The 26,638-nt window shown below is 38.8% G+C and overlaps 2 protein-coding genes across 2 annotated transcripts in view; one reads left to right on the forward strand and one right to left on the reverse strand.

Moving 5' to 3' along the window:
- Positions 1–4,862, forward strand: part of Phlpp (PH domain leucine-rich repeat protein phosphatase) — a 45,086-nt gene extending 40,224 nt beyond the window's left edge. Inside the window, exons 8-10 of the transcript XR_011416560.1 lie at positions 3,806–3,884; positions 3,956–4,065; positions 4,601–4,862. The gene's annotated coding sequence lies outside the window, so the exon portion shown is untranslated. The remainder of the gene's footprint in view (positions 1–3,805; positions 3,885–3,955; positions 4,066–4,600) is intronic.
- LOC6628059 (E3 ubiquitin-protein ligase KCMF1) lies at positions 1,875–3,480 on the reverse strand. The gene has a single exon (XM_002051492.4). The coding sequence runs from the start codon at positions 3,269–3,271 to the stop codon at positions 2,039–2,041; it is 1,233 nt and encodes a 410-aa protein (XP_002051528.1). The 5' UTR covers positions 3,272–3,480; the 3' UTR covers positions 1,875–2,038.
- Positions 4,863–26,638: the final 21,776 nt, after the last annotated feature.

Below are 26,638 nucleotides of genomic sequence, written 5' to 3' on the forward strand. Positions count from 1 at the left end.
TACCAACTCAAATTACACGGCCAGACACACATACACAATGGGGCACACACACACACACACACATGCAGACACACATACACACACACACACGGATGCACAATCATGCTCAGTTACATTTGGCCGCCATTTAGCAAGAGGGAACACAAAAACGTTGAAACAGCTGTTTGGCTTGTACTTGGCAAGGACTGCAGAAGAGACGCAAAAGGCGTTGGTAAAAGGAATAGACCAGCAGCTGGGCAAGAAGGGGAGGGGCGAAGCGAGGAGCGAGTAGCGTGGAGCGAGGAGCAGCACATGCCTGGCGAGAACTGGCAGAACCGCAGACCTAAACTTCAGCATTCGCCATCGTTTGCTGCACATTTCATTACAATGCCATTGTATTCAAATCCTATTATAAAACGCAAAGCACTGCACTGGTAGGCGGGGCAGAGGCTAGGCTAGTAAGGGGGTGGGGGAGTGGGAGGGAGGTGCTCAGAGAGTCTATGGTAATGTTGCAGCTGGAGAAGTTCGTGTTTGCAGCACGTTTCCACTTTCGCACTTGGTAAACATAAGTTGCCCACGCACAGTGGGTGCTGCAGGTTGTTGTAGTGAGAGGAGTGGGGGGGTAACGGAACTGGATACTGCCGACTAGAAGGCAGCCCGTCTGCAACACTCCATAAAATAATTACCAACACCAACGCAGCAGCAGCAGCAGCAGCAGATAGGTAAAAGCAGAGCAGAGCTGGTACGAAAAGGCATTGGCCAAAAAGCGAGTCAGATTCGGCATGAAAATGAGCTTGTTTAACCCGCTTCAGGCCAAAACACAACATGAATAAAATATAGGCAGGGATATTTTTAATACAGATATCAAAGCATGTGTAGCTTTAATAAATATCTCGAATTTCTAACTTTTAAATTCTCATATCAAGGAAATTGCTTTACATGCTGCATCAGAATATTGTGCTTTCTTGGGTTAAGCTGCCCAGGTACATACAGTCGGCAAACTGCATAACCGGAAGAAATTATTCTGTAAGTCAGTCGAAAAGAAATAAAGGCGCAAAATACATATTTGCAGGCTGAGCTGCAATATTAAAGCAAATTAAAATATTCATTTAGGAATGCAAAAAAAGAACAAACAGAATTTCAAGTTCAAAAATTCTTTAGCTGTGCTGTAAATAGTTGCAACAAATTAGCTTACCTTTTCGTTTGGTTATGGGTGGGTTCGAGTTCAATTGGTGGACCCTCTTCCAGGGTAACCTTTGGTCGGAAACTCTTGACCAGAGCCTCTTGCTTCTTTATATATTGACGAGACTTTGGCTGCTTAAATCAGTAATTTGTCATGGATGAACTCATGCTCATATAATTCTCAATTGGTTTAAGCAACGACTAAAAGTCGAAAGTTTTTTTACAATTTGGAAATAAATCTATTGCATTTTAATTATCAAGAGCAGTTTCCAGCTTTAGCTTTTGTCTCTTTCATCCCTATTAAACTTGCTTTCCTTTCTGTGAATTTTCGCAATTGAATTTGTATTTTCGTACATCTTAAAACAGAATTTCAATTTCAAAACCAGTTTTAAATAAAGCCTCTAAAATTACCTTATACTTTGAGTAGTTTTCTGTATGTAATGCCTAGATGGTAAACAAATTTGCTGCTTTAGTTTGTACTTTGTGATGTTTGTAATTCTCAACTGGCTTAAGCACGGCTTCTTTTTAAAATAAATTATAAAAAATCAAAGATTTATTCGTGGTTACAATTTATAAAATATATGTCAAGATCTGATTCTTTAGATTCGATTTATATTTTTGAGAGTTCCTTCCGTCTTTTGTTTTCTGAATCCTTCGACCGTATTGCACTATACGTTAGTCCCATTTTAGGCAAAAGTTATATCTTGCTCTCGTTAAATTTTCACATTAAAATTTTTATTTGCGTATTGTTTAAAATTAGAATGTAAGTGTTATACGGAATACATGTAAGGATTGGCAATAATTCTGTTTCTGCTTTTATTCGTTTTTTTTTTTTCGTTCTTTTTTGCCATTTGTGCGGGGAGGTGTTCGATAGCTGTTAGTCGATATCCTGCTGCTCAGAGCCAGTTAGCGCGCTCTCTTCTAGGGTGACGCCCTGCAGTTCAATGTAGCGCTGTTTGCTCTGGGTTGACCAGGGCCTGATCCAAGGTAGCGACATCAGCATCATGATCTGGGACGGTATATATTTGCACGGCAACAGGGAGATGAGGTCCTCGTTTTTTCGGTCCACAGATTGTTCATCTTCTTCTTCATCCGGCTCTGGGAATAGCAGGTGCTGTAATATCTCTGACTCTGGTTCTGGTTCTGTTTCTGGTTTGGGCTGTGGCAGCTGCAGCTGCTCCTCGCACAGCATGGAGAGCAGCAGGTGCTCGGTGAAGAGCGCGTGCTGCTGTCGCTGGCTGTTGTCCCGCAGCGCTGTCTCCAGGTCCGCGTGCTGCTTTGCCATCCACTGGTGCAGTAGATAGCGATCCGCATCCGAGTGCTCCAACAGCAGCGCCGAGCTGCCAGCTGCTTCATTGCCAGAGCCTTGGGCGGGGCCATTGGTCAGCGCCTCGGGACTAGCAATTGCCAGAGTGGTCGGGCGTGAGCGCGGATCCCCCTCCAGGTAATTGGCTGGCGTCTGGCTCAAGCGTAGCTCCGGACGCAGGCGACGCAGCTCGGACAGCTGATAGAGTATATCGATGCCCGCCTCAGAGTCCATGCGGCTGCTATTGGATCGCGCCGAGCTGCGACTATTGTTGCCACTCTGATTGCCCGGATTTGGCGGCTGTTGGCGCCGCCTTCGACGCGACACGCGCGCCAGTGCATGACGCAACGGCGGCGTATTCGGATCGAGCAGATTGGCATGCTCTATGTGATTCAGCAGCAAATGGCGCGCCAGATTGCGTATGGCGACCAGCTCAATGCCCGGCAGTCCGGCGCACATGGGGCACACCACATGGTTGTCGGCCTGGCGATGCATGGTGACCACATGATCGATCAGCTCCTTGGCCGTATGCCCAAAGATGCCGCAATAGGGGCATGTATAACAGTTGGGTAAATGCATCAGTTCGAGCATCTCGCCATTGAGCAGCAGTTCGGGCAGCTGTTGATGCCGCTCCTGGTCGAGCAGCAGCTGCATGGGATGCTCCACACGATGGTCCAGCGTCTCCACATGCTGGTCATAGCACTCGCCGCACAGGTCATAGTTCACACAACGCAAACAGTGAAACCTTCGTCCATGGAAATTGTGTGTTTGACAGCCATCGCAGCAAAAATTTCGATGGCCCATAGATTTGTTCTGATTAGTTAATTAATTGTCGCCACTTCGTTAATTGGACAGAGAATTAATAATCGATTTTTTGTCGAACAGAATGCGATGTGATGCTCGGGGTGGAAATTACGCAAAAATATGGGTCGAAAAAGTCTTGACAATGCGTTTTGAATTTCTATTTGTTGAAATCAAATGACAAGAATCAAAAATAATGTGCGACAAACTGTGGAGAGTACTTTCAATACGAGCTCTATAATGTCATTGTTACGGGCCTTACGGGACATTGGGGAACGTTTGGAATATTGTATTATATCTAGACTTATATCGTATATATATGAACAAATATACATGACAATATCGTATATGGAAACAAATATAATGGTTGATATCGTATTTGGAAACAAATATACATGACTTTATCGTATATAGAAATAAATATAAATGACGATATCGTTTACAGAAAAAAATATTAATGACGCGAACAACTGTAATCAAATGATATATATTTTTAAATACCATTTATTTGAAAAACTATACATTTTTATTTTACAGATTTCTCACCAACATACGCCGGAAACAGTCTTAAATATTCTCAAATTATATATTATTCTTGAAGTTGACATGAAAAAGAGTAAGTGGAAATAGAGATTATTTTAATATTATTAATATTATATTTCTTAAATCTTATACATTTGCTTACAGATTTCTCATCAGCTGCGACGATCGATTCTCAAAACATACTAAAATATTCTAAATAATATTTTAGGGCGTAACATTTTCTTGGAGTAAGGGTAAAGTTCATATGTGCCATGGTAAATATTTTTATTAAGCTTTCATTTTATGCAGTAGAAAAGCATAAGATTCGATTTTATAACCAGAAATTTAAGGTGATTTTATATATTTAATAGAGAGTAAGATCTAATCCATTTTTAGAGTATAAATTATTTTAAATTTTTTGAAAATTATAATTTTTGTTGTATATGAATATTGATGTTGTAATATTCTTGATAATATTTAAATCCTTTTACGTGAGCATAGTTAAAATTGTATAAAAAGAGTATAAACATTTTCATAGTGTCTATGTTTTCTATAAGCTTAGGCTCTAATTTTAGACATAACTTAAGCCTTTTTTTCTAGTCATATTCATCATTGTCTATTTTTTTTATTAAGCTTTAGTCTTATGAAGTTGAAAAGCATTCAATTATTTTTTTAAAGAAAGCATGAAAGAAGAGTACGATTTAGATTATTTAAATCTTATTAGATTAAGATAGAATCAGTTATATGTATGCAAACTACACATGTAAATATTATATAATTTATTTATTTTATTGCATTATATTTTTGCAGGGAAGACTGCCTTAGACGGGTATTTTTTCCGCTCATGGGGTGTGTCCGCTACATAGAGGGAAATGTGCACCCGGCCCAAATATTAATAAACAAAAGTCTGCCTATTTGGATGTGCCCGTAAGTATTCACTGCATTACTAAACTCTAGCCTTACCAATGGTCAATATAATTGTTTTAAAATGCTCAATTTCACACACATTAAGCTATAGGTTATACATCGTCTATTTTAGTAAACTTCCCGTTTGAAGTCTATTAAAAGCTCAAGGCATCTGTTTCTTTCGTATTAATTTTATCGCTGAAAGCGCTTGCTTGCCAGTTTCCTGCTTTTATTGTCGCCTTGGGCTATATGTTTTATTTTTATTTTAATTTTTTAATTAAATTCACTTTTAAATACTTTAGCTTTCTGTTACACCCTGCATAGGTGGTGAACAAGTTGTTGAGCATAATTTGTTCAACAGCATTCTATATATATAAATATATATATATATATATATATGTATTAACATATATATTTCTCTCCCTTTACAAACTCTAAGTGCTTATGCGTATGTCTGTCTTAGTCTGCTGTTCAACTTTGTTTGACTTTGGAGCTGCGTTAAAATATTTTAATTACTTCATTGCCGGCGGCATTAAAAAAGTTTATTGTTGCATCATTTTATCCTGTTGCTGGCGCCTGCCACAAGCAGCAGCACATAAAGTGCGGCAAAGTAAGGATTAGTATAAGATGCGGCATCTTAAATCAATTTATTGCCCTGTAATATGACGGGAATTAAGGGATATTTTAATAATATGTATTATGATTATTTAATATTCAATGAAGTAACTAAAAGCAATCAAGTTCCAATTGCGAAATATATAACACCTATGGATTCCAATTTGAAATTTTGTCAAATGTTTACAACTTGCGGCTTTACAGAATCTTCAGCCGGTGCATATTGACAACTGGGGTCAAACGAACTCAAACTTAAGTTGAGCGGGCGCAAAGTAAACGAAATAAGAATGGGCGCACAGAAAATAAAACGACAGAAGCATGATAGATTCTTCAGAGCGACTTGCAAAAATAGATAATGCACAAGCAACCAAATACACACACATTTATACATAACTGCCGATGGTTTATCTAATTGTTCATGTGTGTGATTGTTTTTGCTCCAAAACAGAACTTATCATGTGATCGTTTGCTGGCAAGTTTCTGTGCGCTGTTTTTCGTTTGCTGTGCGGCTTCTTAGCTAAGTTTTGCTTAAATTTGACCCGTCGTCAATTGCGCATTCTACAATATGTCAAAATTTGACAAAAATGACAAGGAGTTATGTTAAGACATGTATGTTTTTACCAAAATTGGGTCAGTTTAAATTAACAATTTATGGTTTTTATTCGATGTTTAAGTCCCAAGATCGATCCTCAATTAACCGATTTAAACGACCGACAATTAAGTTGAGCAAAAAATAAAACGGCGCATAGCATGAGTTTTAAATCTTATATACACACAAGTCTTCATACACATATTCCGATTCCCACTGCATTGACTTGTTTGTGTGTGCATTTGCTTGTAAGTCAACCGTTTATTAATATATATGTACATACATGTGTGTGCTTGCCATCACAGAACTAAGCTGCGCGAGCGCAGAGCGGACTAGCAAAATGGGTGCGCAGAAAATTTAGCAAGTCGTGTTTAGAGCGATAAGCAGATCCAAAAATTCAGAAGAGCGCAATGTACAGGCAGATAATGCACGAGCACGGCATACACACACGTACACAGCTTGCGATTCCCTCTGCATAAAGTTGTTCGGGTGTGTGTTCGCTGTTGTGTTATCTGCATGCTCTCTATGCACGGCGCTCTCATGAGTTTCTGAAGGTGCTTATCGCTGATTGGTCAGCGCAAGAGTTAAGTGTGCACGAATTTAGCTTAGGATAGTTTACTTGCTTGATTTCTGTGCGCCCGTCTTTGAGCGCTTTACGCATCATGATTCGGTTTTAGTTGAACGGCAGCAGCCATGTGAAGCTGTCTAGTAATATATTAAGTGCGGTTTGCCGGGTGAATTCTGTCCAATTCTCTTATTGTATACGTGCGGCTGTGCAGAATAATTAGGCTGTGCATATTGACAACTGGGGTCAAACGAACTCAGACTTAAGTTAAGCTGGCGCAAACGAAATAAAACTGGGCGCACAGAAAATAAAGCGTTAAGAAGAATGATAGATTCTTGAGAGCGACGTGTTAAAATAGATAATGCACAAGCACCCATGTACACACACATTTATACATAACGGCCGATGGTTTATCTAATTGTTCATGTGTGTGATTGTTTTTGCTCCAAAACAGAACTTATCATGTGATCGTTTGCAGGCTTAAGTTTCTGTGCGCTGTTTTTCGTTTGCTGTGCGGCTTCTTAACTAAGTTCTGTTTAAGTTTGACGCCAGTAGTCAGTGACAAAAATGGCAAGGAGTTATGTTAAGACATGTATGTTTTTACCAAAATTGGGTCAGTTTAAATTAACAATTTATGGTTTTTATTCGATGTTTAAGCCCCAAGATGGATCCTCAATTAACCGATTTAAACGACCGACAATTAAGTTGAGCAAAAAATAAAACGGCGCATAGCATGAGTATTAAATTTTATATGCACACAAGTCTACATACACATATTCCGATTCCCACTGCATTGACTTGTTTGTGTGTGCATTTGCTTGTAAGTCAACCGTTTATTAATATATATGTACATACATGTGTGTGCTTGCCATCACAGAACTAAGCTGCGCGAGCGCAGAGCGGACTAGCAAAATGGGTGCGCAGAAAATTTAGCAAGTCGTGTTTAGAGCGATAAGCAGATCCAAAAATTCAGAAGAGCGCAATGTACAGGCAGATAATGCACGAGCACGGCATACACACACGTACACAGCTTGCGATTCCCTCTGCATAAAGTTGTTCGGGTGTGTGTTCGCTGTTGTGTTATCTGCATGCTCTCTATGCACGGCGCTCTCATGAGTTTATGAAGGTGCTTATCGCTGATTGGTCAGAGCAAGAGTTAAGTGTGCACGAATTTATCTTAGGATAGTTTGCTTGCTTGATTTCTGTGCGCCCGTCTTTGAGCGCTTTACGCATCATGATTCGGTTTTAGTTGAACGGCAGCAGCCATGTGAAGCTGTCTAGAAATATATTAAGTGCGGTTTGCCGGGTGAATTCCGTCCGATTATTGTAACTCAGACTTAAGTTGAACGAAATAAGAATGGGCGCACAGAAAATAAAACGACAGAAGCATGATAGATTCTTGAGAGCGACTTGCAAAAATAGATAATGCACAAGCACCCAAATACACACACATTTATACATAACTGCCGATGGTTTATCTATATGTTCATGTGTGTGATTGTTTTTCTCCAAAACAGAATATATCATGTGATCGTTTGCTGGCAAGTTTCTGTGCGCTGTTTTTCGTTTGCTGTGCGGCTTCTTAACTAAGTTCTGTTTAAGTTTGACGCCAGTAGTCAGTGACAAAAATGGCAAGGAGTTATGTTAAGACATGTATGTTTTTACCAAAATTGGGTCAGTTTAAATTAACAATTTATGGTTTTTATTCGATGTTTAAGTCCCAAGATCGATCCTCAATTAACCGATTTGAACGACCGACAATTAAGTTGAAAAAATAAAACGGCGCATAGCATGAGTATCAATTCTTATATACACACAAGTCTACATGCACATACTCCGATTCCCACTGCATTGACTTGTTTGTGTGTGCATTTGCTTGTAAGTCAACCGTTTATTAATATATATGTACATACATGTGTGTGCTTGCCATCACAGAACTAAGCTGCGCGAGCGCAGAGCGGACTAGCAAAATGGGTGCGCAGAAAATTTAGCAAGTCGTGTTTAGAGCGATAAGCAGATCCAAAAATTCAGGAGAGCGCAATGTATAGGCAGATAATGCACGAGCACTGCATACACACACGTACACAGCTTGCGATTCCCTCTGCATAAAGTTGTTCGGGTGTGTGTTCGCTGTTGTGTTATCTGCATGCTCTCTATGCACGGCGCTCTCATGAGTTTCTGAAGGTGCTTATCGCTGATTGGTCAGCGCAAGAGTTAAGTGTGCACGAATTTAGCTTAGGATAGTTTACTTGCTTGATTTCTGTGCGCCCGTCTTTGAGCGCTTTACGCATCATGATTCGGTTTTAGTTGAACGGCAGCAGCCATGTGAAGCTGTCTAGTAATATATTAAGTGCGGTTTGCCGGGTGAATTCTGTCCGATTCTCTTATTGTATATGTTATTAGAGTCGTGAGAATACGAAGCAAGTTGCATAAAAGTGGCAATATTTTAATTAAAACTCTACTCAAATCGTGGTCAGTTTTAAACGCAAAATTTTAAGTGTTCCGTGTACGCTAAAGTCTTTTACAACGCAATTACCAGAATTTAATTCACTTTTCATTTAAGAAAACTTCAATAGTGTGTGCTGATAAAGTGGACAATGTGCAAACGGGTATATACACATTTAACTGTACTTATTTGACGATTGCCTTTGCATACACTTGTTGTGCGTATGCATGTGTGTTATTGTCATCAGAGGAAGAACTTGCGAAGAGCGAGCACTGAACAAAACTTGTTGAGAGCGATCAGAAATTCGGGAGGGCGCAATAGATAATGCACGAGCATATTTGGCAATTCCCTCTGCATACAAACTTATTCGATTGTGTGCCTCTTCGGTGATATCTATTTATGCAGGTGTGTGGTTTGTACGTTATCTGGCTTTGAAATGCGCTCATCGAATTTTTGGTTGCCTGCTCAATTTCCTGTGCGCCCATCTTTGAGCGCTTTTAGCTACATAATTCTGGTTTTGTTTAACATTAGCATGTTAAGTTGTTAATGAACATTTTTGCTTCAATTTCTCGAGTAAGTACTTTCCGACTTAACTCGTACGCGAATCGTGAGCATTAATTGACAGTAAATTTCGAATCTGTTCTATATTCAGAGTTTTAATGTTGGGATTTAAGCGAGTTTTACTTTGCTCAAACGTATATAATGTCCAAATTGACTTGATTCAACCGATAAAACGCGATTTCAAGCTTATAAATAAATAATTTATTTTTCTTTTTGTTAAAAACATTCATGAGTGAGAGTTCGACCACCTGCTCAAAATTGTTTGAAGGTAATTGCTTGTATATATAACCAATAATTTAGTCGTTTACTGAATTTCATTTATGGCTTGTTGTATTTAACACTGTTTAAAGTTTTTCAGATTGAAGGATTCAATGACTCTAATCGATTTTAAGGTCTTCCACAAGGCTTTCTTTGTCAGGTTCTGACTGTATTTAAACCAGATATAATCGCTTATTAATTAATTTTTTAAATTTCAGATTCAGCAAAGTCTGCAGTGCACAAGGACAAAAACAAATCAATAAAATTGGCACCTAGTTGACCCACGTATCCTTGGTTATTTCATACCATGGATATAGTCCTAGTGAACCTACAGGACCGACTTCTAGCAGATGCGCAAGAATATGGTCCAAAAATATGTATGCTTTTCCTCTCAGCTGTCCCCACCAAATGTCCCGCCCCTTGATGGTTCCTAGTTGACTGCCATATCCTTGGTTATACCATACCATTGATATAGTCCTTGGCAACCTAAAGGATCTGATCCCTGCAAAATTTGCTTCGAACTGGTCCAAAAACATGTATGCTTTTCTTTTAGGAGCCCCTGTAAATGAGTAGCAATTGCAGCTGCTAATTAACAGCCGACTTTACAGCACTCGATTTACATTAACTGCTGTTTAACATAACTCATTTAAAATGAGTTACATTTTTGCCCCTTCGCGTATGCAACGAAAATTTTTATTCGAAGATTTTCGTCGACCTTCTGAGCATTTCTGTTCGCCTGGTACTTGAGCAAAATTTTGGTACAAATTGGGGACCCGGCCGCTTACGAGGGCGCCCCTTTCGGGTATGCAACAGAAAATTTTCGGCCGCTGAAAAATTTTGTCCACCTTCTGGGCATTTCTGTTCGCCTGGTATTTTTCGTAAAATTTAAGAAAAATCTCGGCTGCCGGCGGCCGCCAAAGGACGCCCTTACGGGTATGCAACAGATTTTTAACGACCGTTGGTTTTTGAATTGTTTGCAATCCCATATTCTTTGGAAATAAAAACAGGAATTTGTTTAAAAATTTTAAATGAATTATTTATTTATTTTCTTAAATAACATTGTTTTGTGTTTTACATATACATATTTACGAATTTTAACTAAAATATGGACATATTTGGCTTAAAATAAATCCGATCCTGGAAGGAATAGCCTGTTTAGATTCGGAAAAGTCCTTAGAATCGTTAGAGTCCTTGAATCCTTCAATCTAAAAAGATAAAAACACATTTGAATTGAAAATGTCATAAGAGAGATATACGGGTATAATGAAGAAGAAATGGCCATAACTCGGCCATATCCTTGCATATTTTCAAAGGACATGGTGCGTTAGGATCGTAGGGACCAACTGCATCGAACTGCATTAAAAGATTATGGGGTCATCTAAGAATCTTGGACTTAGTAATTTTTTAGTCGCGGGCCGCAAGGAAAATTGACTGAAATCACAATATTACAGTAAAATTGCGATATTTCTGTAACTACAAGGACGATCTTGATGTCCTTTGGCCAGATGGTAGTCCTGGTCAATACAATTTTTTTGACATAAAAACCGACAGGATACGTCAGGATATAACCGAGTTATGGGCTATTTTCGGTTTAAAAAATTGTCCTTAAAACTTTTTTGTCTGAAGGACTTTGGTCCTTTGGGTTGTATATTTTTAAATGGGAGGACGAGGGCTATCTACTGTGCAAAGGACATCCCGATCGACCTTCAAATGGCAAAGTTAGTCCCGAATTTTTCGATTTTTGGCCATTTTCTGACTAAACCCCTGTGAAAATTTTTAGTGAAATTTTTTGTCGAATCCTGGAAATCCTTGAATGCCAATCGATAGATCTGCTTCCCACGAGCCCAAAACTATAAATCCTTCAGATATCCTGAAGGATTTGGCCGAGCTATGGCCATCCAAAAAATGTCCTTTTAAGAAAAGTAGCCATATTTCGGAAACCATTAGGCGGATTTTAATGTCCTTTGGCCAGTTTGTAGTCCCAGTCTATACACGTTGTTTGACACAGGACATGTCAGGATCCGCAAGGATACGAGTGAACTATAGCCATTTTAGTGTGCAAAACATATGTCCTTATATCTTGGGGTTTGAAGAACCTATGTCCTTTTCATTACATATTCTGAATGGGCAAGACAAGGACAGTCTGTTGACCAAATGACATGCCGGAAGTCCTTGAAATGCCCAAGTTATGGCCAGTTTAGTATTATTATCCTTTTTAGAAAAACCGCCATAGCTTGGCCATATCCTTGCAGATTTTCAAAGTACTAGGTGCGTTAGGTTCGTGGCAACCAACTGCATCGAACTGCATTAAAATATTATGGGCTCATCTAAGAATCTTGGACTTGGTAAAATTTGTCGCGATTCACTAGGAAATAGAAAATAAAGAAAATCTTTGATCTCTTGAGAATAACATAATGCTAGTCAGGATATGCTGGGTTATAAATATGATAGGAAATAAGAGAAAATCACAAAGTCCTTGAAAGCTATAAAACTGCAAATTTGACCTAAATGTCCTTTGCTCACTTGATAGCTCTGCTTTTTGAGTTGTTTGACACAGGAGTTGTTGGAATTCGCAAGGACTCACCATGGGAACTGTCAAATATGTCTTCAGATTGATTTTCTTTCATATGGTTATCTCTATTATTATTATCTAATATGTGCATTTGGATTCAGTTCTAAAAGTTTCGCATGAAGCTCAGCTAATCACGAAGTGTCTGGTTCAAAAATTCCCTGCGCAAACTTCCCAGCTTTAACTAGTGTTCGCAAATCTAAAGATGGCAAGTTTGTGCTTTGCTAAATGAAAAGTAAATAAATACGCAGCTTTAGTGGAGCTGCGTAGCAAGCGGCGGCATCATTTGTAATGTTGCCCATAAATTTGCAGCAAATATATTGCGCATACGCACTGTGACCCGCAGAAGAACTAAACAAATATTCTAGTTGTAGTCGTAGTTGTTCTTGATGCTGCAGTTGTTGTTGTTGTTTCTGTTGTTGTTGTTCTTGCTGTTGCTGTTGCTGTTGTCGTTGTTATTGTTATAGCTTGCTTTTGGGTCGAGTTGGGTCAGCATAGCGTAAACTGCAGTTGAAATTGCCTTGACATATTGCTTAAAACCAGACCCCAATGGAATCAGCAGCCCCCAACAACTGTCTTTGTCTGTCGAGTGAGAGAGAGAGAGAGTGTGTGTGTTTGTGCGTGTGTGTGTGTGTGTGTGTGTGTGTGTGTGTGTGCGAATGTTTGTCAAAAGCATGCAAGTCATTCAACTCAATTTTATTTATTGTGCAACTGCTGTGCATTGCGGTTGTATGTTTGCTGAGACAGCACTAACAACTACAACAACAACTGCAAGAAGCATAAAAACCAACACACATTCATCTATTTAATTAATAACAAACACTGCACACATGCCACACATGCCACACAAAAATACAAGCCATAAACAAGAAACTTTCATGCTAATTCGCAATGCCCAAGATCTAATACCCTAGCTTAAATATTTAATTAATATATGCTATGGCTTTGGCCATAATTTATTATTTGCACTACTTATTTCAATGCGAAAAATTATGCTTTTTAATAAAAACCTCTTGTTTTAATTGTTATTTGGTTCCTAAAATGAAAAGAGAAAAGGTTTCGAAAATTAACAAGTTACATGTTTGACTTTCGCACAGTTAAATATAATAAAATTTAATAAATAAAAACAAGTAATACGTATTAATCGGGAGCTGCCGACTAGGGGATACCCTGAACCCTCTTCTTCCAACATCAAATATATATATATATATATTCTATTTTAGAAGCTATATATCGATATCGATATAAGTTTTATTTTTGCTATAATTACATGTTTCTAAAACTGCGTTACATAAAACAAATTATTTAGGAAAATGTATTATGAAAATAAGTATAATTTTAGTAAATAAATTCAAATAAGAAATCGTCCAACTAATAAGTGTAAGTTGTATAATTAGAACTAATATATTTAACAATTACTTGCATTAAAATAAAAGGAATAAAGGTAAGGGAAATATGAATTTAATAAATCCTTAAGCACTTTTCATATCTTTTACAGTGTATTTTCTTTTTGTGTAATGTAAACATATCTGAATTATTAAGTAAAACTGGCCCAATGAAAGTTAGCCTGCCACGCCCATTTGGGCAGCTGTTTGACAGCCAATTGTGTGGCATAAACATAGCAGCAGCTTTACATAAATTAACTGTGTGTATTTATTATAAAAACAATGAAAGCATGCGGCGTGTCTGGCCATGTCTCGGCTTGGAATGAGCCCAGCTCAGCTAAATTTATGTGATGCGCCGTCCCAGAGTGTAGTATCCGGCCGGGGAAGAGCACAGAGAGAGAAAGGAAGAGAGAGGGAGAGAGAGAGAGAGAGACAGCTTTGACTTACGCCTGGTCATACTTAATATTCACACAAATGGGGGGCTATGAGCTGGCGGGTGTGCACAACATGACGCGAAAAATGCAGCCGCCAACTCTCGGCAGGAGTCGCTGCTGCTGTTGCTGCTGTTGCTGCTGTTGCTTGAGCTGGAGCTCGCAGGACAATAGAAGCTGTCACTTACAATGAAGCGGTATTCGGCAAGGAATTGCCAAGAATGTGAGCGAATGGGGTAGAGGGATGCGGTTAGGGGCCGGGAGGGAGGCCAACTGGGTTGCAGTCTCGCCTAGTGACATGTGCAGCAAAGCCGGCCAAACAATAAAGGATAACATTTACACAAGCCGCCCACACAGACAAGCACACACGCACACATATGCGCATACACTCACCGAAAAGGGTCATAAAATGCTTTGGCCAAGTTTGCTTTTGTTCTCGTCATCGTCAACGTTCTCTTTAGTCTCCCTCTCTGTCTCTCTTCCTCTCTCTCTCTCTCTTCCCCTCTCTCCATCAACCAAACTATATCTCTATCTCGCTCTACTCTTCACATTTCGCTTGCCTGCCGCCTGGCCATTGTCTTTATGCTGGTTTAATCTGTGTCAAAAGGCGTGAGTTATTACAAGCCAGCCACGCCCACAAACGCCCACTAGCGACGCCAATAGCTGCATATACACACACGCACACACACACATCCGTTTTGCTCAAAGCCTTTGCCCCATTGTCTAGCCGGAACTGTAGTTCAGTCTGACTGCAACAGAGGGCGCTGCGTCTGTGGGATGCAGATGCAGTCGGCCAGATACAACTCGGCCAAGTCAAAGGTTTATCTTTTGTCAGCGGCTTTTGTGTGGCTGGCATAATCAGCTTTCTCTTTGATCGAGCTGTCTATGCGAGACACTGATGAGCTCCTAGTCAATTAGTTTATGAAGACAACTTACTGGTTTAGTTCGGGGCATTTATGTTTAAAAAAGGGCGTTTATGTATAAGCAAATATGTTGGAGAATGAGAAAAAATATCATAAGGAAAAGTATCTCTGCATTTATTGGCGTTAAAGAAAGCTAACCTATTTTTAACTAAGTTAATCGGTCTCAAAATACTTTAAAATTGATCAGACGCGAAAAATCGGATTATTATTATTTTAGTTTAGTATTAAAAATTCGTAATTGTAAGAGCTAGCTGCACTAAATTTGATGTATATGTTCTGTTGTACATTACACAGCTATGGAATATTTCAGTTTTGCGCTTAGCTTTCCTTATTCCACAAAATATAAAAAAAATGTGACACTATTAAAAAGAGTTTGACAGTTCTGTAAGTATATGCAACATTGTTAATCAAGTAACAACAAAAAAAACCCTTTCAAGGCAAGACTTGCTATCTTCCTACGACCAGAATTTCACAACACCATTTAAAGGAAACGTAGTCCATTAAGGCCTTAAAATTCTATAAGCATGTTGTAGATACATATATTGCACAAGTTTTCCGCTTAAACAACTATGTCCACTCGGTTCGTAAAAATCTGTACGCTTGGTAATTGGCAGCGTAGAGCTTGCAGCCACTAGAAGCCATTGGATATGCAATTTAATTGTAGCGTTCTTTTTTTTTTCGTGTCCTGTATGGTATTTGGGTTATAAAAACTTTAATGAATTAATGAGCTCGTTGGCACTCGAATTGCGATTGCGTTGTGCACCAAGCGCCACGCCTCGCCTCTGTTGGCCAGTTTTATACCCTGCACCCGATAAAAATGTGTAACAAGAAATGTGTGTACTTCAGTAGTGCAAATTTGGGAAAAGGAAAGGAAAAGAAGATTCAGATTCAAAAGTTCTTTGCTTTAACAACACTATACGAAATTGTAAATAGATCGAAAAATGAATGCAGAAATGCAGTTTTCTTTCGTCGTGGGTAAAGTAAAAGGGGTAAAGGCAGTTCTCAAGTTGTGTGCAGGGTATCTTCTAGTCGTGCACGCTCGACTTGGGCACTCTTACTTGTTTTACTTACAATTAGCGCCATCGATTGTTTAATGGCAGTTGATTGTAATAAGCCAATTTCGTAGAGTCTGCTTTTGAATTCAAAATGCGAAATAAGTTCATTAGCAAAACGATGACGCCTGTAGTGGCGCCCTCTGGTGGCCGCAGTGTATGTGTGTGTGTGTGCCTAGCCGGAAGTGCCAGTTGCGCTCAGTGCGCCCTGTGTGTGTGTGTGTGCGTGTGTGTGTGCGCTGTCCCTCCTTCTGCTGCAGCCTGTAGGGACAGAGGACAAGCACTCGGCATCGAATTGCAATGTTTGGCTGTCTGTCCGTTTGTTTAATTTGAGTTTATGCAACTTTTATGCTTATTAATACTTTTATAACCTGACTGCTGAGCCCGCTTCACACCTCGCACTCTCTCTCTCTCTCCCTCTCTCTCGGCGACGACGCTTACAGCGCAGGTAATTGCCAATTTGGTTTGAATTTCAATTGGCCAATTTGGGCATGTTTTGGGGCATAAGAAGTTTCTAAGTGCTCGAAATTGTTAAGCAGCGAGCTGTCTGATAATCTATGCGCCCGTTATGAGAGTATTAATTGAACGTGCTTAAAAGGGCGACCCAAATAAATTGCTAGAGGTGTTAGAGACAGAGAGAGAGAGAGAGCGAGAAATGTGTGTGAGAGAGAGAGCGAGAGTGGGAGAGAGAGGCCTTAATGAGCAATAAAATATACTTTCATACACCAATTAATATAGCTTATGTCTAAAGGAATCATAGTGCCTGGGATTTCTGTGATCGAATAATAGATACCCTCTGTACATTTATAGAATTATCATGTAATATACTTAATCAATTAAGAATAAAGGGCTTTCAACGTTAACAAACAAAAATAGATGTTATTGAATAAAATTAAATGTTGAAATATAAGCATCTATATGTTTGTCTACTTTTCATTTAATTGATGCTTATACATATTCTCTCAGTCTATTTCTTATTTACTTTTAACATATATTAAAAAGATACAGTTATAAAAAATATCTGAAAAGAAGTTTGTTTCCTTTGAATATAGCAAATGGAGGTCGCATTTAGCGAATTGAATTTCATTGTTGTGTTTAAATTTCAATGCGCTTTTTAAGCTGACAATTCTGTTGCTGACAAATCCAACGCCGTCTCTCAAGTGCAGCCAGGCACATAACTAAAGGATCCACACACAGACACACACACACACACATAGAGAGAGAGACACGGCTTAGGTACATCTACGTAGCTTTTGGGGCGTTGGGCTGAAGGGCATGCTGGGCAGTATAGATGCAGCTGCAGCTGCTGGATTTTTATTATCTCAACATATAAAGCCATTTTAGTTGATATTTGTTAAGTGGATGCCTGGGTCAGCTGACCACGCCCCCATACGGAGGAGTCGGAAAAAAGATTGCAGCTAACTAAAGAGAAAATAACCGTGAAGTTGTATGTTTTGCAGTTCAGTGCATTTTGGTTATTGTAGCAACATTTCTTTCATATTCCCGCAGCCGTCCCTTCACCTCTTCACCCCGCCGCCGCTTCTCCCTCACCGTTGGCTAACCCTAAACGAATCAGGCTTCCATTGTTGTTGTTGTTGTTGTTGTGCTTGTGCATGGGGCTTGTAAAAATGTTTTGAAGTGCGGCTGGCCTGGCAAATAACCAAATGGATGCCATGCTGGTCAACAGCGTCAGCCCCAGTGCCCCTTTAGTAGCACACCTTCCCCCCTCCTTTTACCACGCCCCACCCACCCGTTTTACGGGTACGCCCCTGTGCCACGTTCGTTTCGCGCTCAAGTAGCCCCATTCAGTTTTTGTATACGAAATGTACTTGCTTTATAGACTCAGGTCGACAAGTTCAGTTAGACAGCGCCAGCATTTGTCTCCATTTCTCTATCCCTATACCTATCCCTTCTTTTCTCCCCCCTCTCTCTCTCTCTCTCTCTCTCTTTTCTTTGTCGCTTGTTTGTGTCTGAAACTTTTGCCACGGTCATCGACACTCCTGGACGCTCGTTACCAGTGGAATTAGCAGCTCTGACCTGCCTACTTTGATGCATTAATACTTAAGCAGAAAACCAAAGTCGAAGCCATTTACAGTTGAGCCTGGCCACAGTTGATGATAAAATAAAATAATTGAGTTAAGCTACTTTTTAAATACAGCTGCACACTTTGTACAAGCTAGAATTGTTAAGCTAATAAACAAAATAAAAAATCTAGGAGAGTATGTGCAAAACCAAGCCTCAAGGATTATCTAATTTAATTAGAATTCTCATATGTGTATGGGGGACCTTTTAATTAAAAAAATAAAAAAAAACTAACAAGAGAAGTAAAGAAAATTGAATTCTTCAATTTCTTCGGAAGCTCGAGCCCCAAAATTCCTACGCATTGTGCCAAACTCTTAGCACAGTCTTAATTAAGTAAATTAAAATCAGAACAATTATAGGCAGCACATAGTTGAATTAATTATAATAAATTTGTTAGCTAATTTTACTAGTACTTGTAATTTGTATCTAATTTGCCTATTAGTCATAGCGTTGCTTAACTGTATCTGAACTTAGACACAGCTGCAACAATAGTGCGACAAAATTTAATGACACTTAACGTCTGGCATGCACAAAACTTATCTATGTAGAGGAGTTTCCCATGTATTTTCTAAAACTGCTGCAACAGAAAGTGGCAAAGGCAACGGATGCAGCTGGTTTTTGGGCGCGGGAGCTACAGTGGGGCTGGCTGGCTGGCTGTTTGAGGGCAGAGTTGAAAAATGTTTCCAAGTTAAATGAAGCGCATCAAACGTCAGTCGATAAATTTAAAAGCCAAAGCTATTGACTTGCAAAAAAAAAAGAAGAAGAAAATAAAAGCAAATAATGCGCTGGCCAGAAGGACAGACGACAACGAGCGACAGAGGGCGCCACACGTTGCTGTCGCTGCCGCTGCCGCTGCCTCTGCTGTCGCCGCCGCCTGGCTGCAGAGCCAATTCCAATGCATGTGCAAGATGTGACATTTCTGCTGACAGCAGCAAAAGCAGCGACGCCGACGGCGACGTTCAACGGAAGTCGACGTGTTGACAGCGCCCTCTATGGAGCCATGAGTGCACTGTGGCCGTCGCTTGAAACAAAAACGAATAAAAAAAATAGCTAAGAGCGCTGCAGAGAGCGCAGTGATTGGCTACTTAACTCTTTGACAACTTGACTTCTCAACAGCAGCTGCTCCCGATAGGTGGACATAGACTGATCTACCCCCTACTCACCCCGCCGCCAGAAGCCAGGCGCATGTGTGAGCGTCAGCCAAAGTTGGCCGGCAAAACTTTGTCGTTTGCATGCGACCAAAGTTTAATAGAAATTCAATTTCCATTATTTTCGTTTTTTTTCTTTTTCTTTCTATTCTTTTCTTCTATTTTTATTTTTTTTTTTTATTTTTTTTTAGTTGCGCCTGAGCATATGTTGCGTGTTTGCATTGAAACAATAAATTTGTTCATGGTTAGGTGTCCGTGTCCAGTTCGAATTGCTTTGACCTGGCCAAAAAGTGTTGAGGTGTGCAAAAGTTACGGATTTTTATTATTAGGTTGTGCAAGTTGAAAGTTGAAACTGGTCTGTAAAGTTTTTACATGCTGCCGGGCTTTATGTCTGTGTTTGTGGGTGTCTGTGTGCCGTTGTCTGTGTGTGCCATTAATCAAGTGAATACGTTGAATTATTTTTAGAAAACGTTTTATGTATATTATAAATTCAACGTATGAGCATTATAAATCTGTAAAGCAATGAAACTGTTCTTTGAATTTAGCTGAACAATTTATTTTTAGTGCCGATAGCCTAACAATTCAACGTAGTTATATGGAAAATTGTAGTTTAACAGAAAAGTAATTAGTATCGCATCGAACGTCCTTATTTTTAATCTTATTAAAAATGAGAAATAAGCAAACTTTATTAATAGATATATTCGTTAAAAATGGACAGAAACGGTTTTTAGCCTGAAGCATCAGCAAAGAAATCTCCGGTGAAATATTCTAACAATAATCATTAACCTAAGATTAAATACAAATCATTAAGTATTATTAATAGGTCCGATGAGTAGACAACAGAAATAGTTTATACACCGGAATCATAAATAAATCATAAAGATAACAGAAATACCTTCTGCACCTGAATTATCAGCAACAAATTCACTGAAGAAATATTCTAAAAATAATAATTCTAAATATTTAATAAGCAATTATATATATTATTTACAGAATGAGAAATAAGAACAGATGATCCTATAAATTATATATTTATAAATATATTTACAACTTAATTTGATTAACAGATAAATATCTGCATAACAGAAAACCTTTTTCTTAGAAACTTTTCTTTTGGCACTCAAATTTTATACAAAATGTAGTTAAATAAATTTTGTTTAACATTAAGAGTGCACGAATACTTTTGCAAACTTGCTTAAAGTATTCGATAATTGTTATCGCTCGCAGTTGTTGTTGCGCAGTCTTAACAAACTTTGACTCGGATCGCACCCTCTTAATATGTTTAATTTGTTGTCTTTGCCAATTTTGGGTTATCTTTTGTTGCTTCGAAACAAATTCTCCCCCATTCGTATTTGCCTGCTCATTATGTTGATTTTGTTGTTGTTGTTGTTGCTGTTGTTTGGGTGGTTGTTGGAAAACAAATTGCATATAAATTGCACTCATTGACTGCAGGGAATCTACATGAAAATATTTTGTAGGTATTACATAAATTTCATATTTCACATTTTGCAGCCGCTCTGAGGGGGCATATCAAGTGGCTGCCAGTCCACCCCTTCTCGCCCTACATCAACAGCAACAACTACAACAACAACAACAACAACAACAACAACAACAGCTGTAAGAACAACTTTAGCTAGTTTTTGTTGCTGTGCCAAATGAGTTGCCATCGCAGTTCTTGGTTGGCATTTTTGATGAGCCAGCTGCACGGAGTCCCTCCCCCACCTGGACTACCTGCGGCTGGCTGCTCAGGTAGCTGGAGAGCTTCAGGACTTTATTAAAATTATATATTTGCATGTTTGTTGCAATTTGAGCGAGGCACGAAGCCAGCAATGTTGCAACTTGCAGCGGCAAAAATTGCAATTGCATATGCATTTATAAATATGAAACGCAATTTTGTCAACTTGCAACGTGCTACTTGCAACTGCCAACTGGCAACTGGCAACTTGCGATTTTATGTTGAAGTTATGCTCGATTTGATGTACGGCAAGCGGATGGTAGAGGGGATGGGGTTTGGCGTACTATGCCCTTTCCGGTGTCTCATTAACAAAGCGCGGACATTGCTGGCATTTATGTTGAGTAATGCTTCCCAAAAGGTTCCACACTTAAAGCAAACAGCATGTCATAAAGTTTAACCCAAGAAAACCGGAAAAGCTGTACGATTTTTTTTTTTTTTTAATATTTGATTAATTTTAAATGTATATTCTTATTTTAATTATTTTTGCAATTATTTCTCTTCATGAAAAACTAGCTTAAATTCATTTATATTCAACTTCATTTGATATTACACAAAATTATTAACTATAGCTGTTCAAAAACTCATTTAAATCATTTCACTTTTTAACTAATATACGATTTATTTTATATAATTAGTTATCTGGTTATTAAGCATTTGCTTGTAAGATTAATTTGTGAATTGACTACGTGGAAATTATTTTATACTATATTTATCATTTGGTCTACATCTATTATATATTGCACTCCAATTCATAAATAATAAAAAAAGTTTTTTAATAATAATAATGGATATTTTTTTTATCAATCTTTTCACCGCGGTGTTAAGTCTAAAGACCTTTTTACCTGTGCATTTTACAGCCCAGATTCAAGAGCTGCAAGTGTTCAGACTGCCTCACAGGGCGCAAATTCGGGCCACAAATAAGCCAAGCATAAAATGTCCACAGAGGGAGAGAGAGAGAGAGAGAGAGTTTGTGTGGGGGCGAGATAGAGCGTGAGACAGCTGGGCAGATCCTGCAGGCAGGAAGGATAAATATTTGCCAGGCTGAAAATGTTATGTGTGTGGTAAATTAAATTGAAAGGCATTGCAGGAAATGCGAGCATAATATTTGCGCCTTGTTAGTTTGTCAACGCTTCGCTGGCTCTGAATGATGAGGGGCCAAGGATACGGCTGTTGGCAGGGCGAAGACAGCGGAGGGGTAACTTTGGCTATGGCTTGATGTTGAAACATTTAATGACATTTAACAGGCGGCGCAGCATAATTAAAATTCTAAATAAATATATAGAAATAAAGGAAACTTCCGAGTGCTCTACATGCCGCAAAAGCATTTGCCATTTGCCAGAGCAAAAGTTGCCAAGAGTGAGAGCTAGGCAGAGGAAAAGTGAGGGAGAGAGAGTGCGGAAACTAACAGTCTTCTAAAAAGGAGCCGAAGGGTGGGGGGTGTATGCGGGTCATGGAAACTGCGGTGACTGCCAGAATCACGCTTAAGCTCACGATTTATGTGAGATTCTTTAAGCGAAATCCAAGTCAATTAGTTTCCTAATTCGTTTTGCGAAAAGGAATTTATCGATTTTATCTGCAGACGTGCAGAAAGTAGTTAAGAGCAGTTCTTCCAACGACTTTTATGCTTTTCTTTTTTCACTGTGTATGCCTCTGTATGTGTGTGTGTGTGTGTGTGTAAGTGCTGATAATGATTCTCGTGTGTGTGTGTTTGTTAACAATGAGAACTGTGCGTTTTATGTGTGCGGCACTCTGTGGGGTGCGTGGAGCAATAAACAAGCCGCATTGCTCATACGCCATGTGAGCAAGGGCGAGCGTTCGACTAAGCGACAGCAAATTAAATTAGATTGCAATTGTTTTGCCAGTCGATTTAAATGCTCAAATAAACAAACAAAACATTGAATATACTGTGCACGAATTCCTTCTGCACAGCGGATTCCAATAAACTCGTATCATACTTCGAATAACTGCGAAATTTGATGATAGATTTTCCCGAACAATTTAAAGTACTCCTGGCCTTTCTCTATTACTTAGATATTAAGTTAAATGCTGTTTTCTGTTACTTTCACAAATTGCTTTTAAGATTTTAACAGCTAGGCTAAATATAAAATTATGATATGTAAATAATAATAATAATAATTAAAGATAAGAAATAGTTTGGAGAATATTATGATAAGAACTTATTTATAAATAATATTTATAAATAGATTCAAATAATCTTAGTTATTTCTTAAGCTAAAAACTGTACAAATTTAAAACTAGTAACAGACCCGGTTAAATTGTAATTTAATTAATTTAATATATATATTTAATGTGTATTTAAAGCAAAAGAAAGTCAAACATAAAAAACCAAAATGAATCAAACTGAAAACTGTTGTAAGTGCAAGAAAATGGTATAAAATTAGGTTGATGTTTATATATTTTCATATATATTTTATTTTGTACTCAGGTGCTGTTGGCTTATTAATAATCCCATCAAAGCCTCTTTTCTGTTGGGTTTTGCAGCTCTCAAAAATGTTGTGGACAAACATAAATCGTTTTAAAATTAGGAACTTTAGTTATTACTTCGAGTTGTGTTTACATTTGTTGCGGCTACGCTGGCTGAGAAAGTGTGTGGGCTGTGGTCGAAGGCAGGTGCCCGTCGATCGCGGGAAGACTCAATCTCAATCTGGGGGCCTGCTGCTGCAGCGATGGCGGCGTCTTAAAGAATTTTTAATTGCTTCAAAAACAAGTTGAATGCTGTTTTATTTATATTTCCGGCGACCGCCGTGGCGACGCCATAGACAAATTCCATTAAACTTTTGGCTTCTAAACTGTGTCAAAGTTGGGCGGCTCAAGTGAACCGAATGCAGGGGGCCGCTTACTGGTCCGCTGGCTAAGGATAATTCAGTGGCAGCCGCCGCCCGAGAGAGACGAGCTCAAAAACTTTTGCGCAAAGTAAACTCAACTGAATGAAATGAAAATGCCACAGAGGCAACCGAACCGAACCACCAAATGGGCGAGAGAGGGGAGATATTTGTGTGTGTGTGTGTGTGTGTGTGTGATAGTGAAGGTTGTAGGCGGGGTTAATGAAGTGGGGAGCGGGAAGCGGGACTGTTGCGATAGCGAACGATGCTTGGTGAGCAATCAATTTCTGTTGACGTTGACAACAAGGCAAAAGTCCGGCCAAAGTTAAGGCCAAAAGCAAAGGCGCAAGGCGTGGCAGGGGTGTTAGCACAGAAGGGGGGGCAGCAAATCAAAGCCGACATCGCGTTTTTAAGACGCCTGTCGAACAGTGCCGGCCCACGCCCACTTTAGCTGCGTAAACGCCTTAAGACTCCGACTGCGACTGCGACTGCGACTCCGACTGCGACTGCGACTGCGGCTGCTGCGGTTGAAGTGTATTTAAAAGTTTGATTAGTTTTTAATGTTTGTGCGAGGCAAGTTCTTAAGTTTCTGCCTCGCTCACGCTCTCGCTGTCTCTGGCGCTCTGTAATTTTTATAAACTTTGCATTTTACTTGATTCAACTTTAACATTCGTAACGTAAATATATTATATTCTGGCCAAGCACGCCCCATAGCCATATTTATGCATATTTATGCAAAAGTCAACTAATCACAAACATATTGCATAAAATAACAATTTCATAAATTGAAACAAAATGTCTAGACTCATTATGCCACCGAAAATGTATGCAATAAAATTATGCAAATTATATTGCGCACAACAACAACAGCAACAACAATATGTTGGCAAAAATAATTTCTCATATTTGTTGTTTTTGGCCCTTTGTCAAACTCTCTCTTTCCCTCTCTCTCTCTCTCTCGCTCTCTCTCTCGACGTCGCTTTATCTAGTTGGCTCTGTCGCGTCGACGACAGCATTTGTAAATTCATTTACTCGAAATTTGATTTTCACATAATACAAAATACTTTATATTTATAATTTTGTTTTCGTCTTCTTTGTTGTCAACGATATTATTATTGTTATTGTGCGTAAGCCTCAAGCAATCAAAATGGCTACAAATAATTTTCTGTTTATAATTTAAGAAATAAGTCTGATAAAAAGGAATATAATATTAACGATATACGAAAACGTTCTTTACTATCCACAATGAAAGCCTTAAAAAAGGGGATAGGGAATAATTTTAAAAATACTTAAAATTCTCAAATGCTATGTTATGATATACAGCTAAAGTTCTTCAATAAAAATAATTTTTAAAAAAGAAATGTTTGTATAGATATGTTAATTTTCTAAAAATTTAAGGAATTCATTTCGAATTTCTCGCAAATTTTCTTTGCCAAAACAACATCGGCTTTACTGCGAAATGTTGAAGCATTTCCGTGCTTGCAGACGTTCAGCAGATTGTTATTAAAAATGTTTTCATGATAATTGCAAGTTAACGAAAAGCGACATTGGCAACGTTTAGAGGTCCTGCAAAGCTTCAAGGAACCCAAACGCCTCGCAGGCTCCTCGGCCTTATCGCACTCGTCAACAACAATAATAAAAGGCAGTCGGCAAATGCAGCCATAAATTATGAATATGAAAGGCAAGGTGTCTACGTGTGTATGTGTTGTGCCTGAGTCACCGCCCCGCCCCTTTGGCGCCTCCCTGGGGTCCAATAATGCAAAGAGGCCACACAAGGACACAGGCAAGGCAGGGTTAATAGAAACTCCAAACGTGCGTGTGTGTGTGTGTGTGTGTAAAAGTTATAAACATTTATGGCAGCTACTTAAAAATGTCAAGCGAAAAAATTATGATAATGATACGTGACATTTGAAAGCAATAACAATTTAGTTAGCACACACTTTTTGATTACAGCGAAATGCTCGACCAGGTTTTATTTATGAGTTGGCTTCATAAAATTGAAAAATTGCCTCAAAAATGCCTGTCAGTGTGCGAGTGTGCGGTTTGTATGTGTGTGCGGGTGATGTATGTGTGCGTGTGTGGCCCTCAAATGACAGACTTACATGGGTGTAATAACAATAATCATAAAGCACGCCATCATAGAATGCGGCGAAGGTAATAACAATCAAAGCAGCGCAAAAACTCAACTCAACTCTATGATGCTCTGTAAATAATGTTAGCATTTTTGATACCCTGCAAATATAATAATATGTTATTTCTGCGACTCAATTGTTAGGCCGAAACACGTATAAAAATAGGAAAAAATACTTAATTCCCTTTTCTTACGCCCAAGCGATAAGTAGTCCACAAATTCTTAATAAATTAGAGCGAACAACACGTAAACAGTTTCTGTAGAAATATAAAAATCGAAGCATTGAAGAATTACAACTCTGGAAAATCGCTTTTCGACAAACAACATAACAACATAAATTTTGCCTTTGGCTCACCCAACCGATTATTTGGCGAAGTTAATTCAAAACGGCCAACATAAACAATTTCTGTGTAATTATAACACTTAAAGAACTATAACTTTTGTAAATAATTTGCCTATTTGCAAATGCCAAAAATATTTATTTCGCTTTAGAAGACGGTTTTTCAACTAACAATTACATTTACCACAGCGAATATTTGACGATACCAGGACAAGAGGTAAAGTAGTTTCTGTAGACTTATTTGTCTTGTTTATGAAAGCAAACTTTTT

Source organism: Drosophila virilis, chromosome 4 (assembly GCF_030788295.1).
Source record: "Drosophila virilis strain 15010-1051.87 chromosome 4, Dvir_AGI_RSII-ME, whole genome shotgun sequence".
NCBI classification, from domain to species: domain Eukaryota; kingdom Metazoa; phylum Arthropoda; class Insecta; order Diptera; family Drosophilidae; genus Drosophila; species Drosophila virilis.

Excerpts from the sequence above, each read along its gene's own strand:
- LOC6628059 (XM_002051492.4), bottom strand. The coding sequence starts at position 3,271 with ATGGGCCATCGAAATTTTTGCTGCGATGGCTGTCAAACACACAATTTC.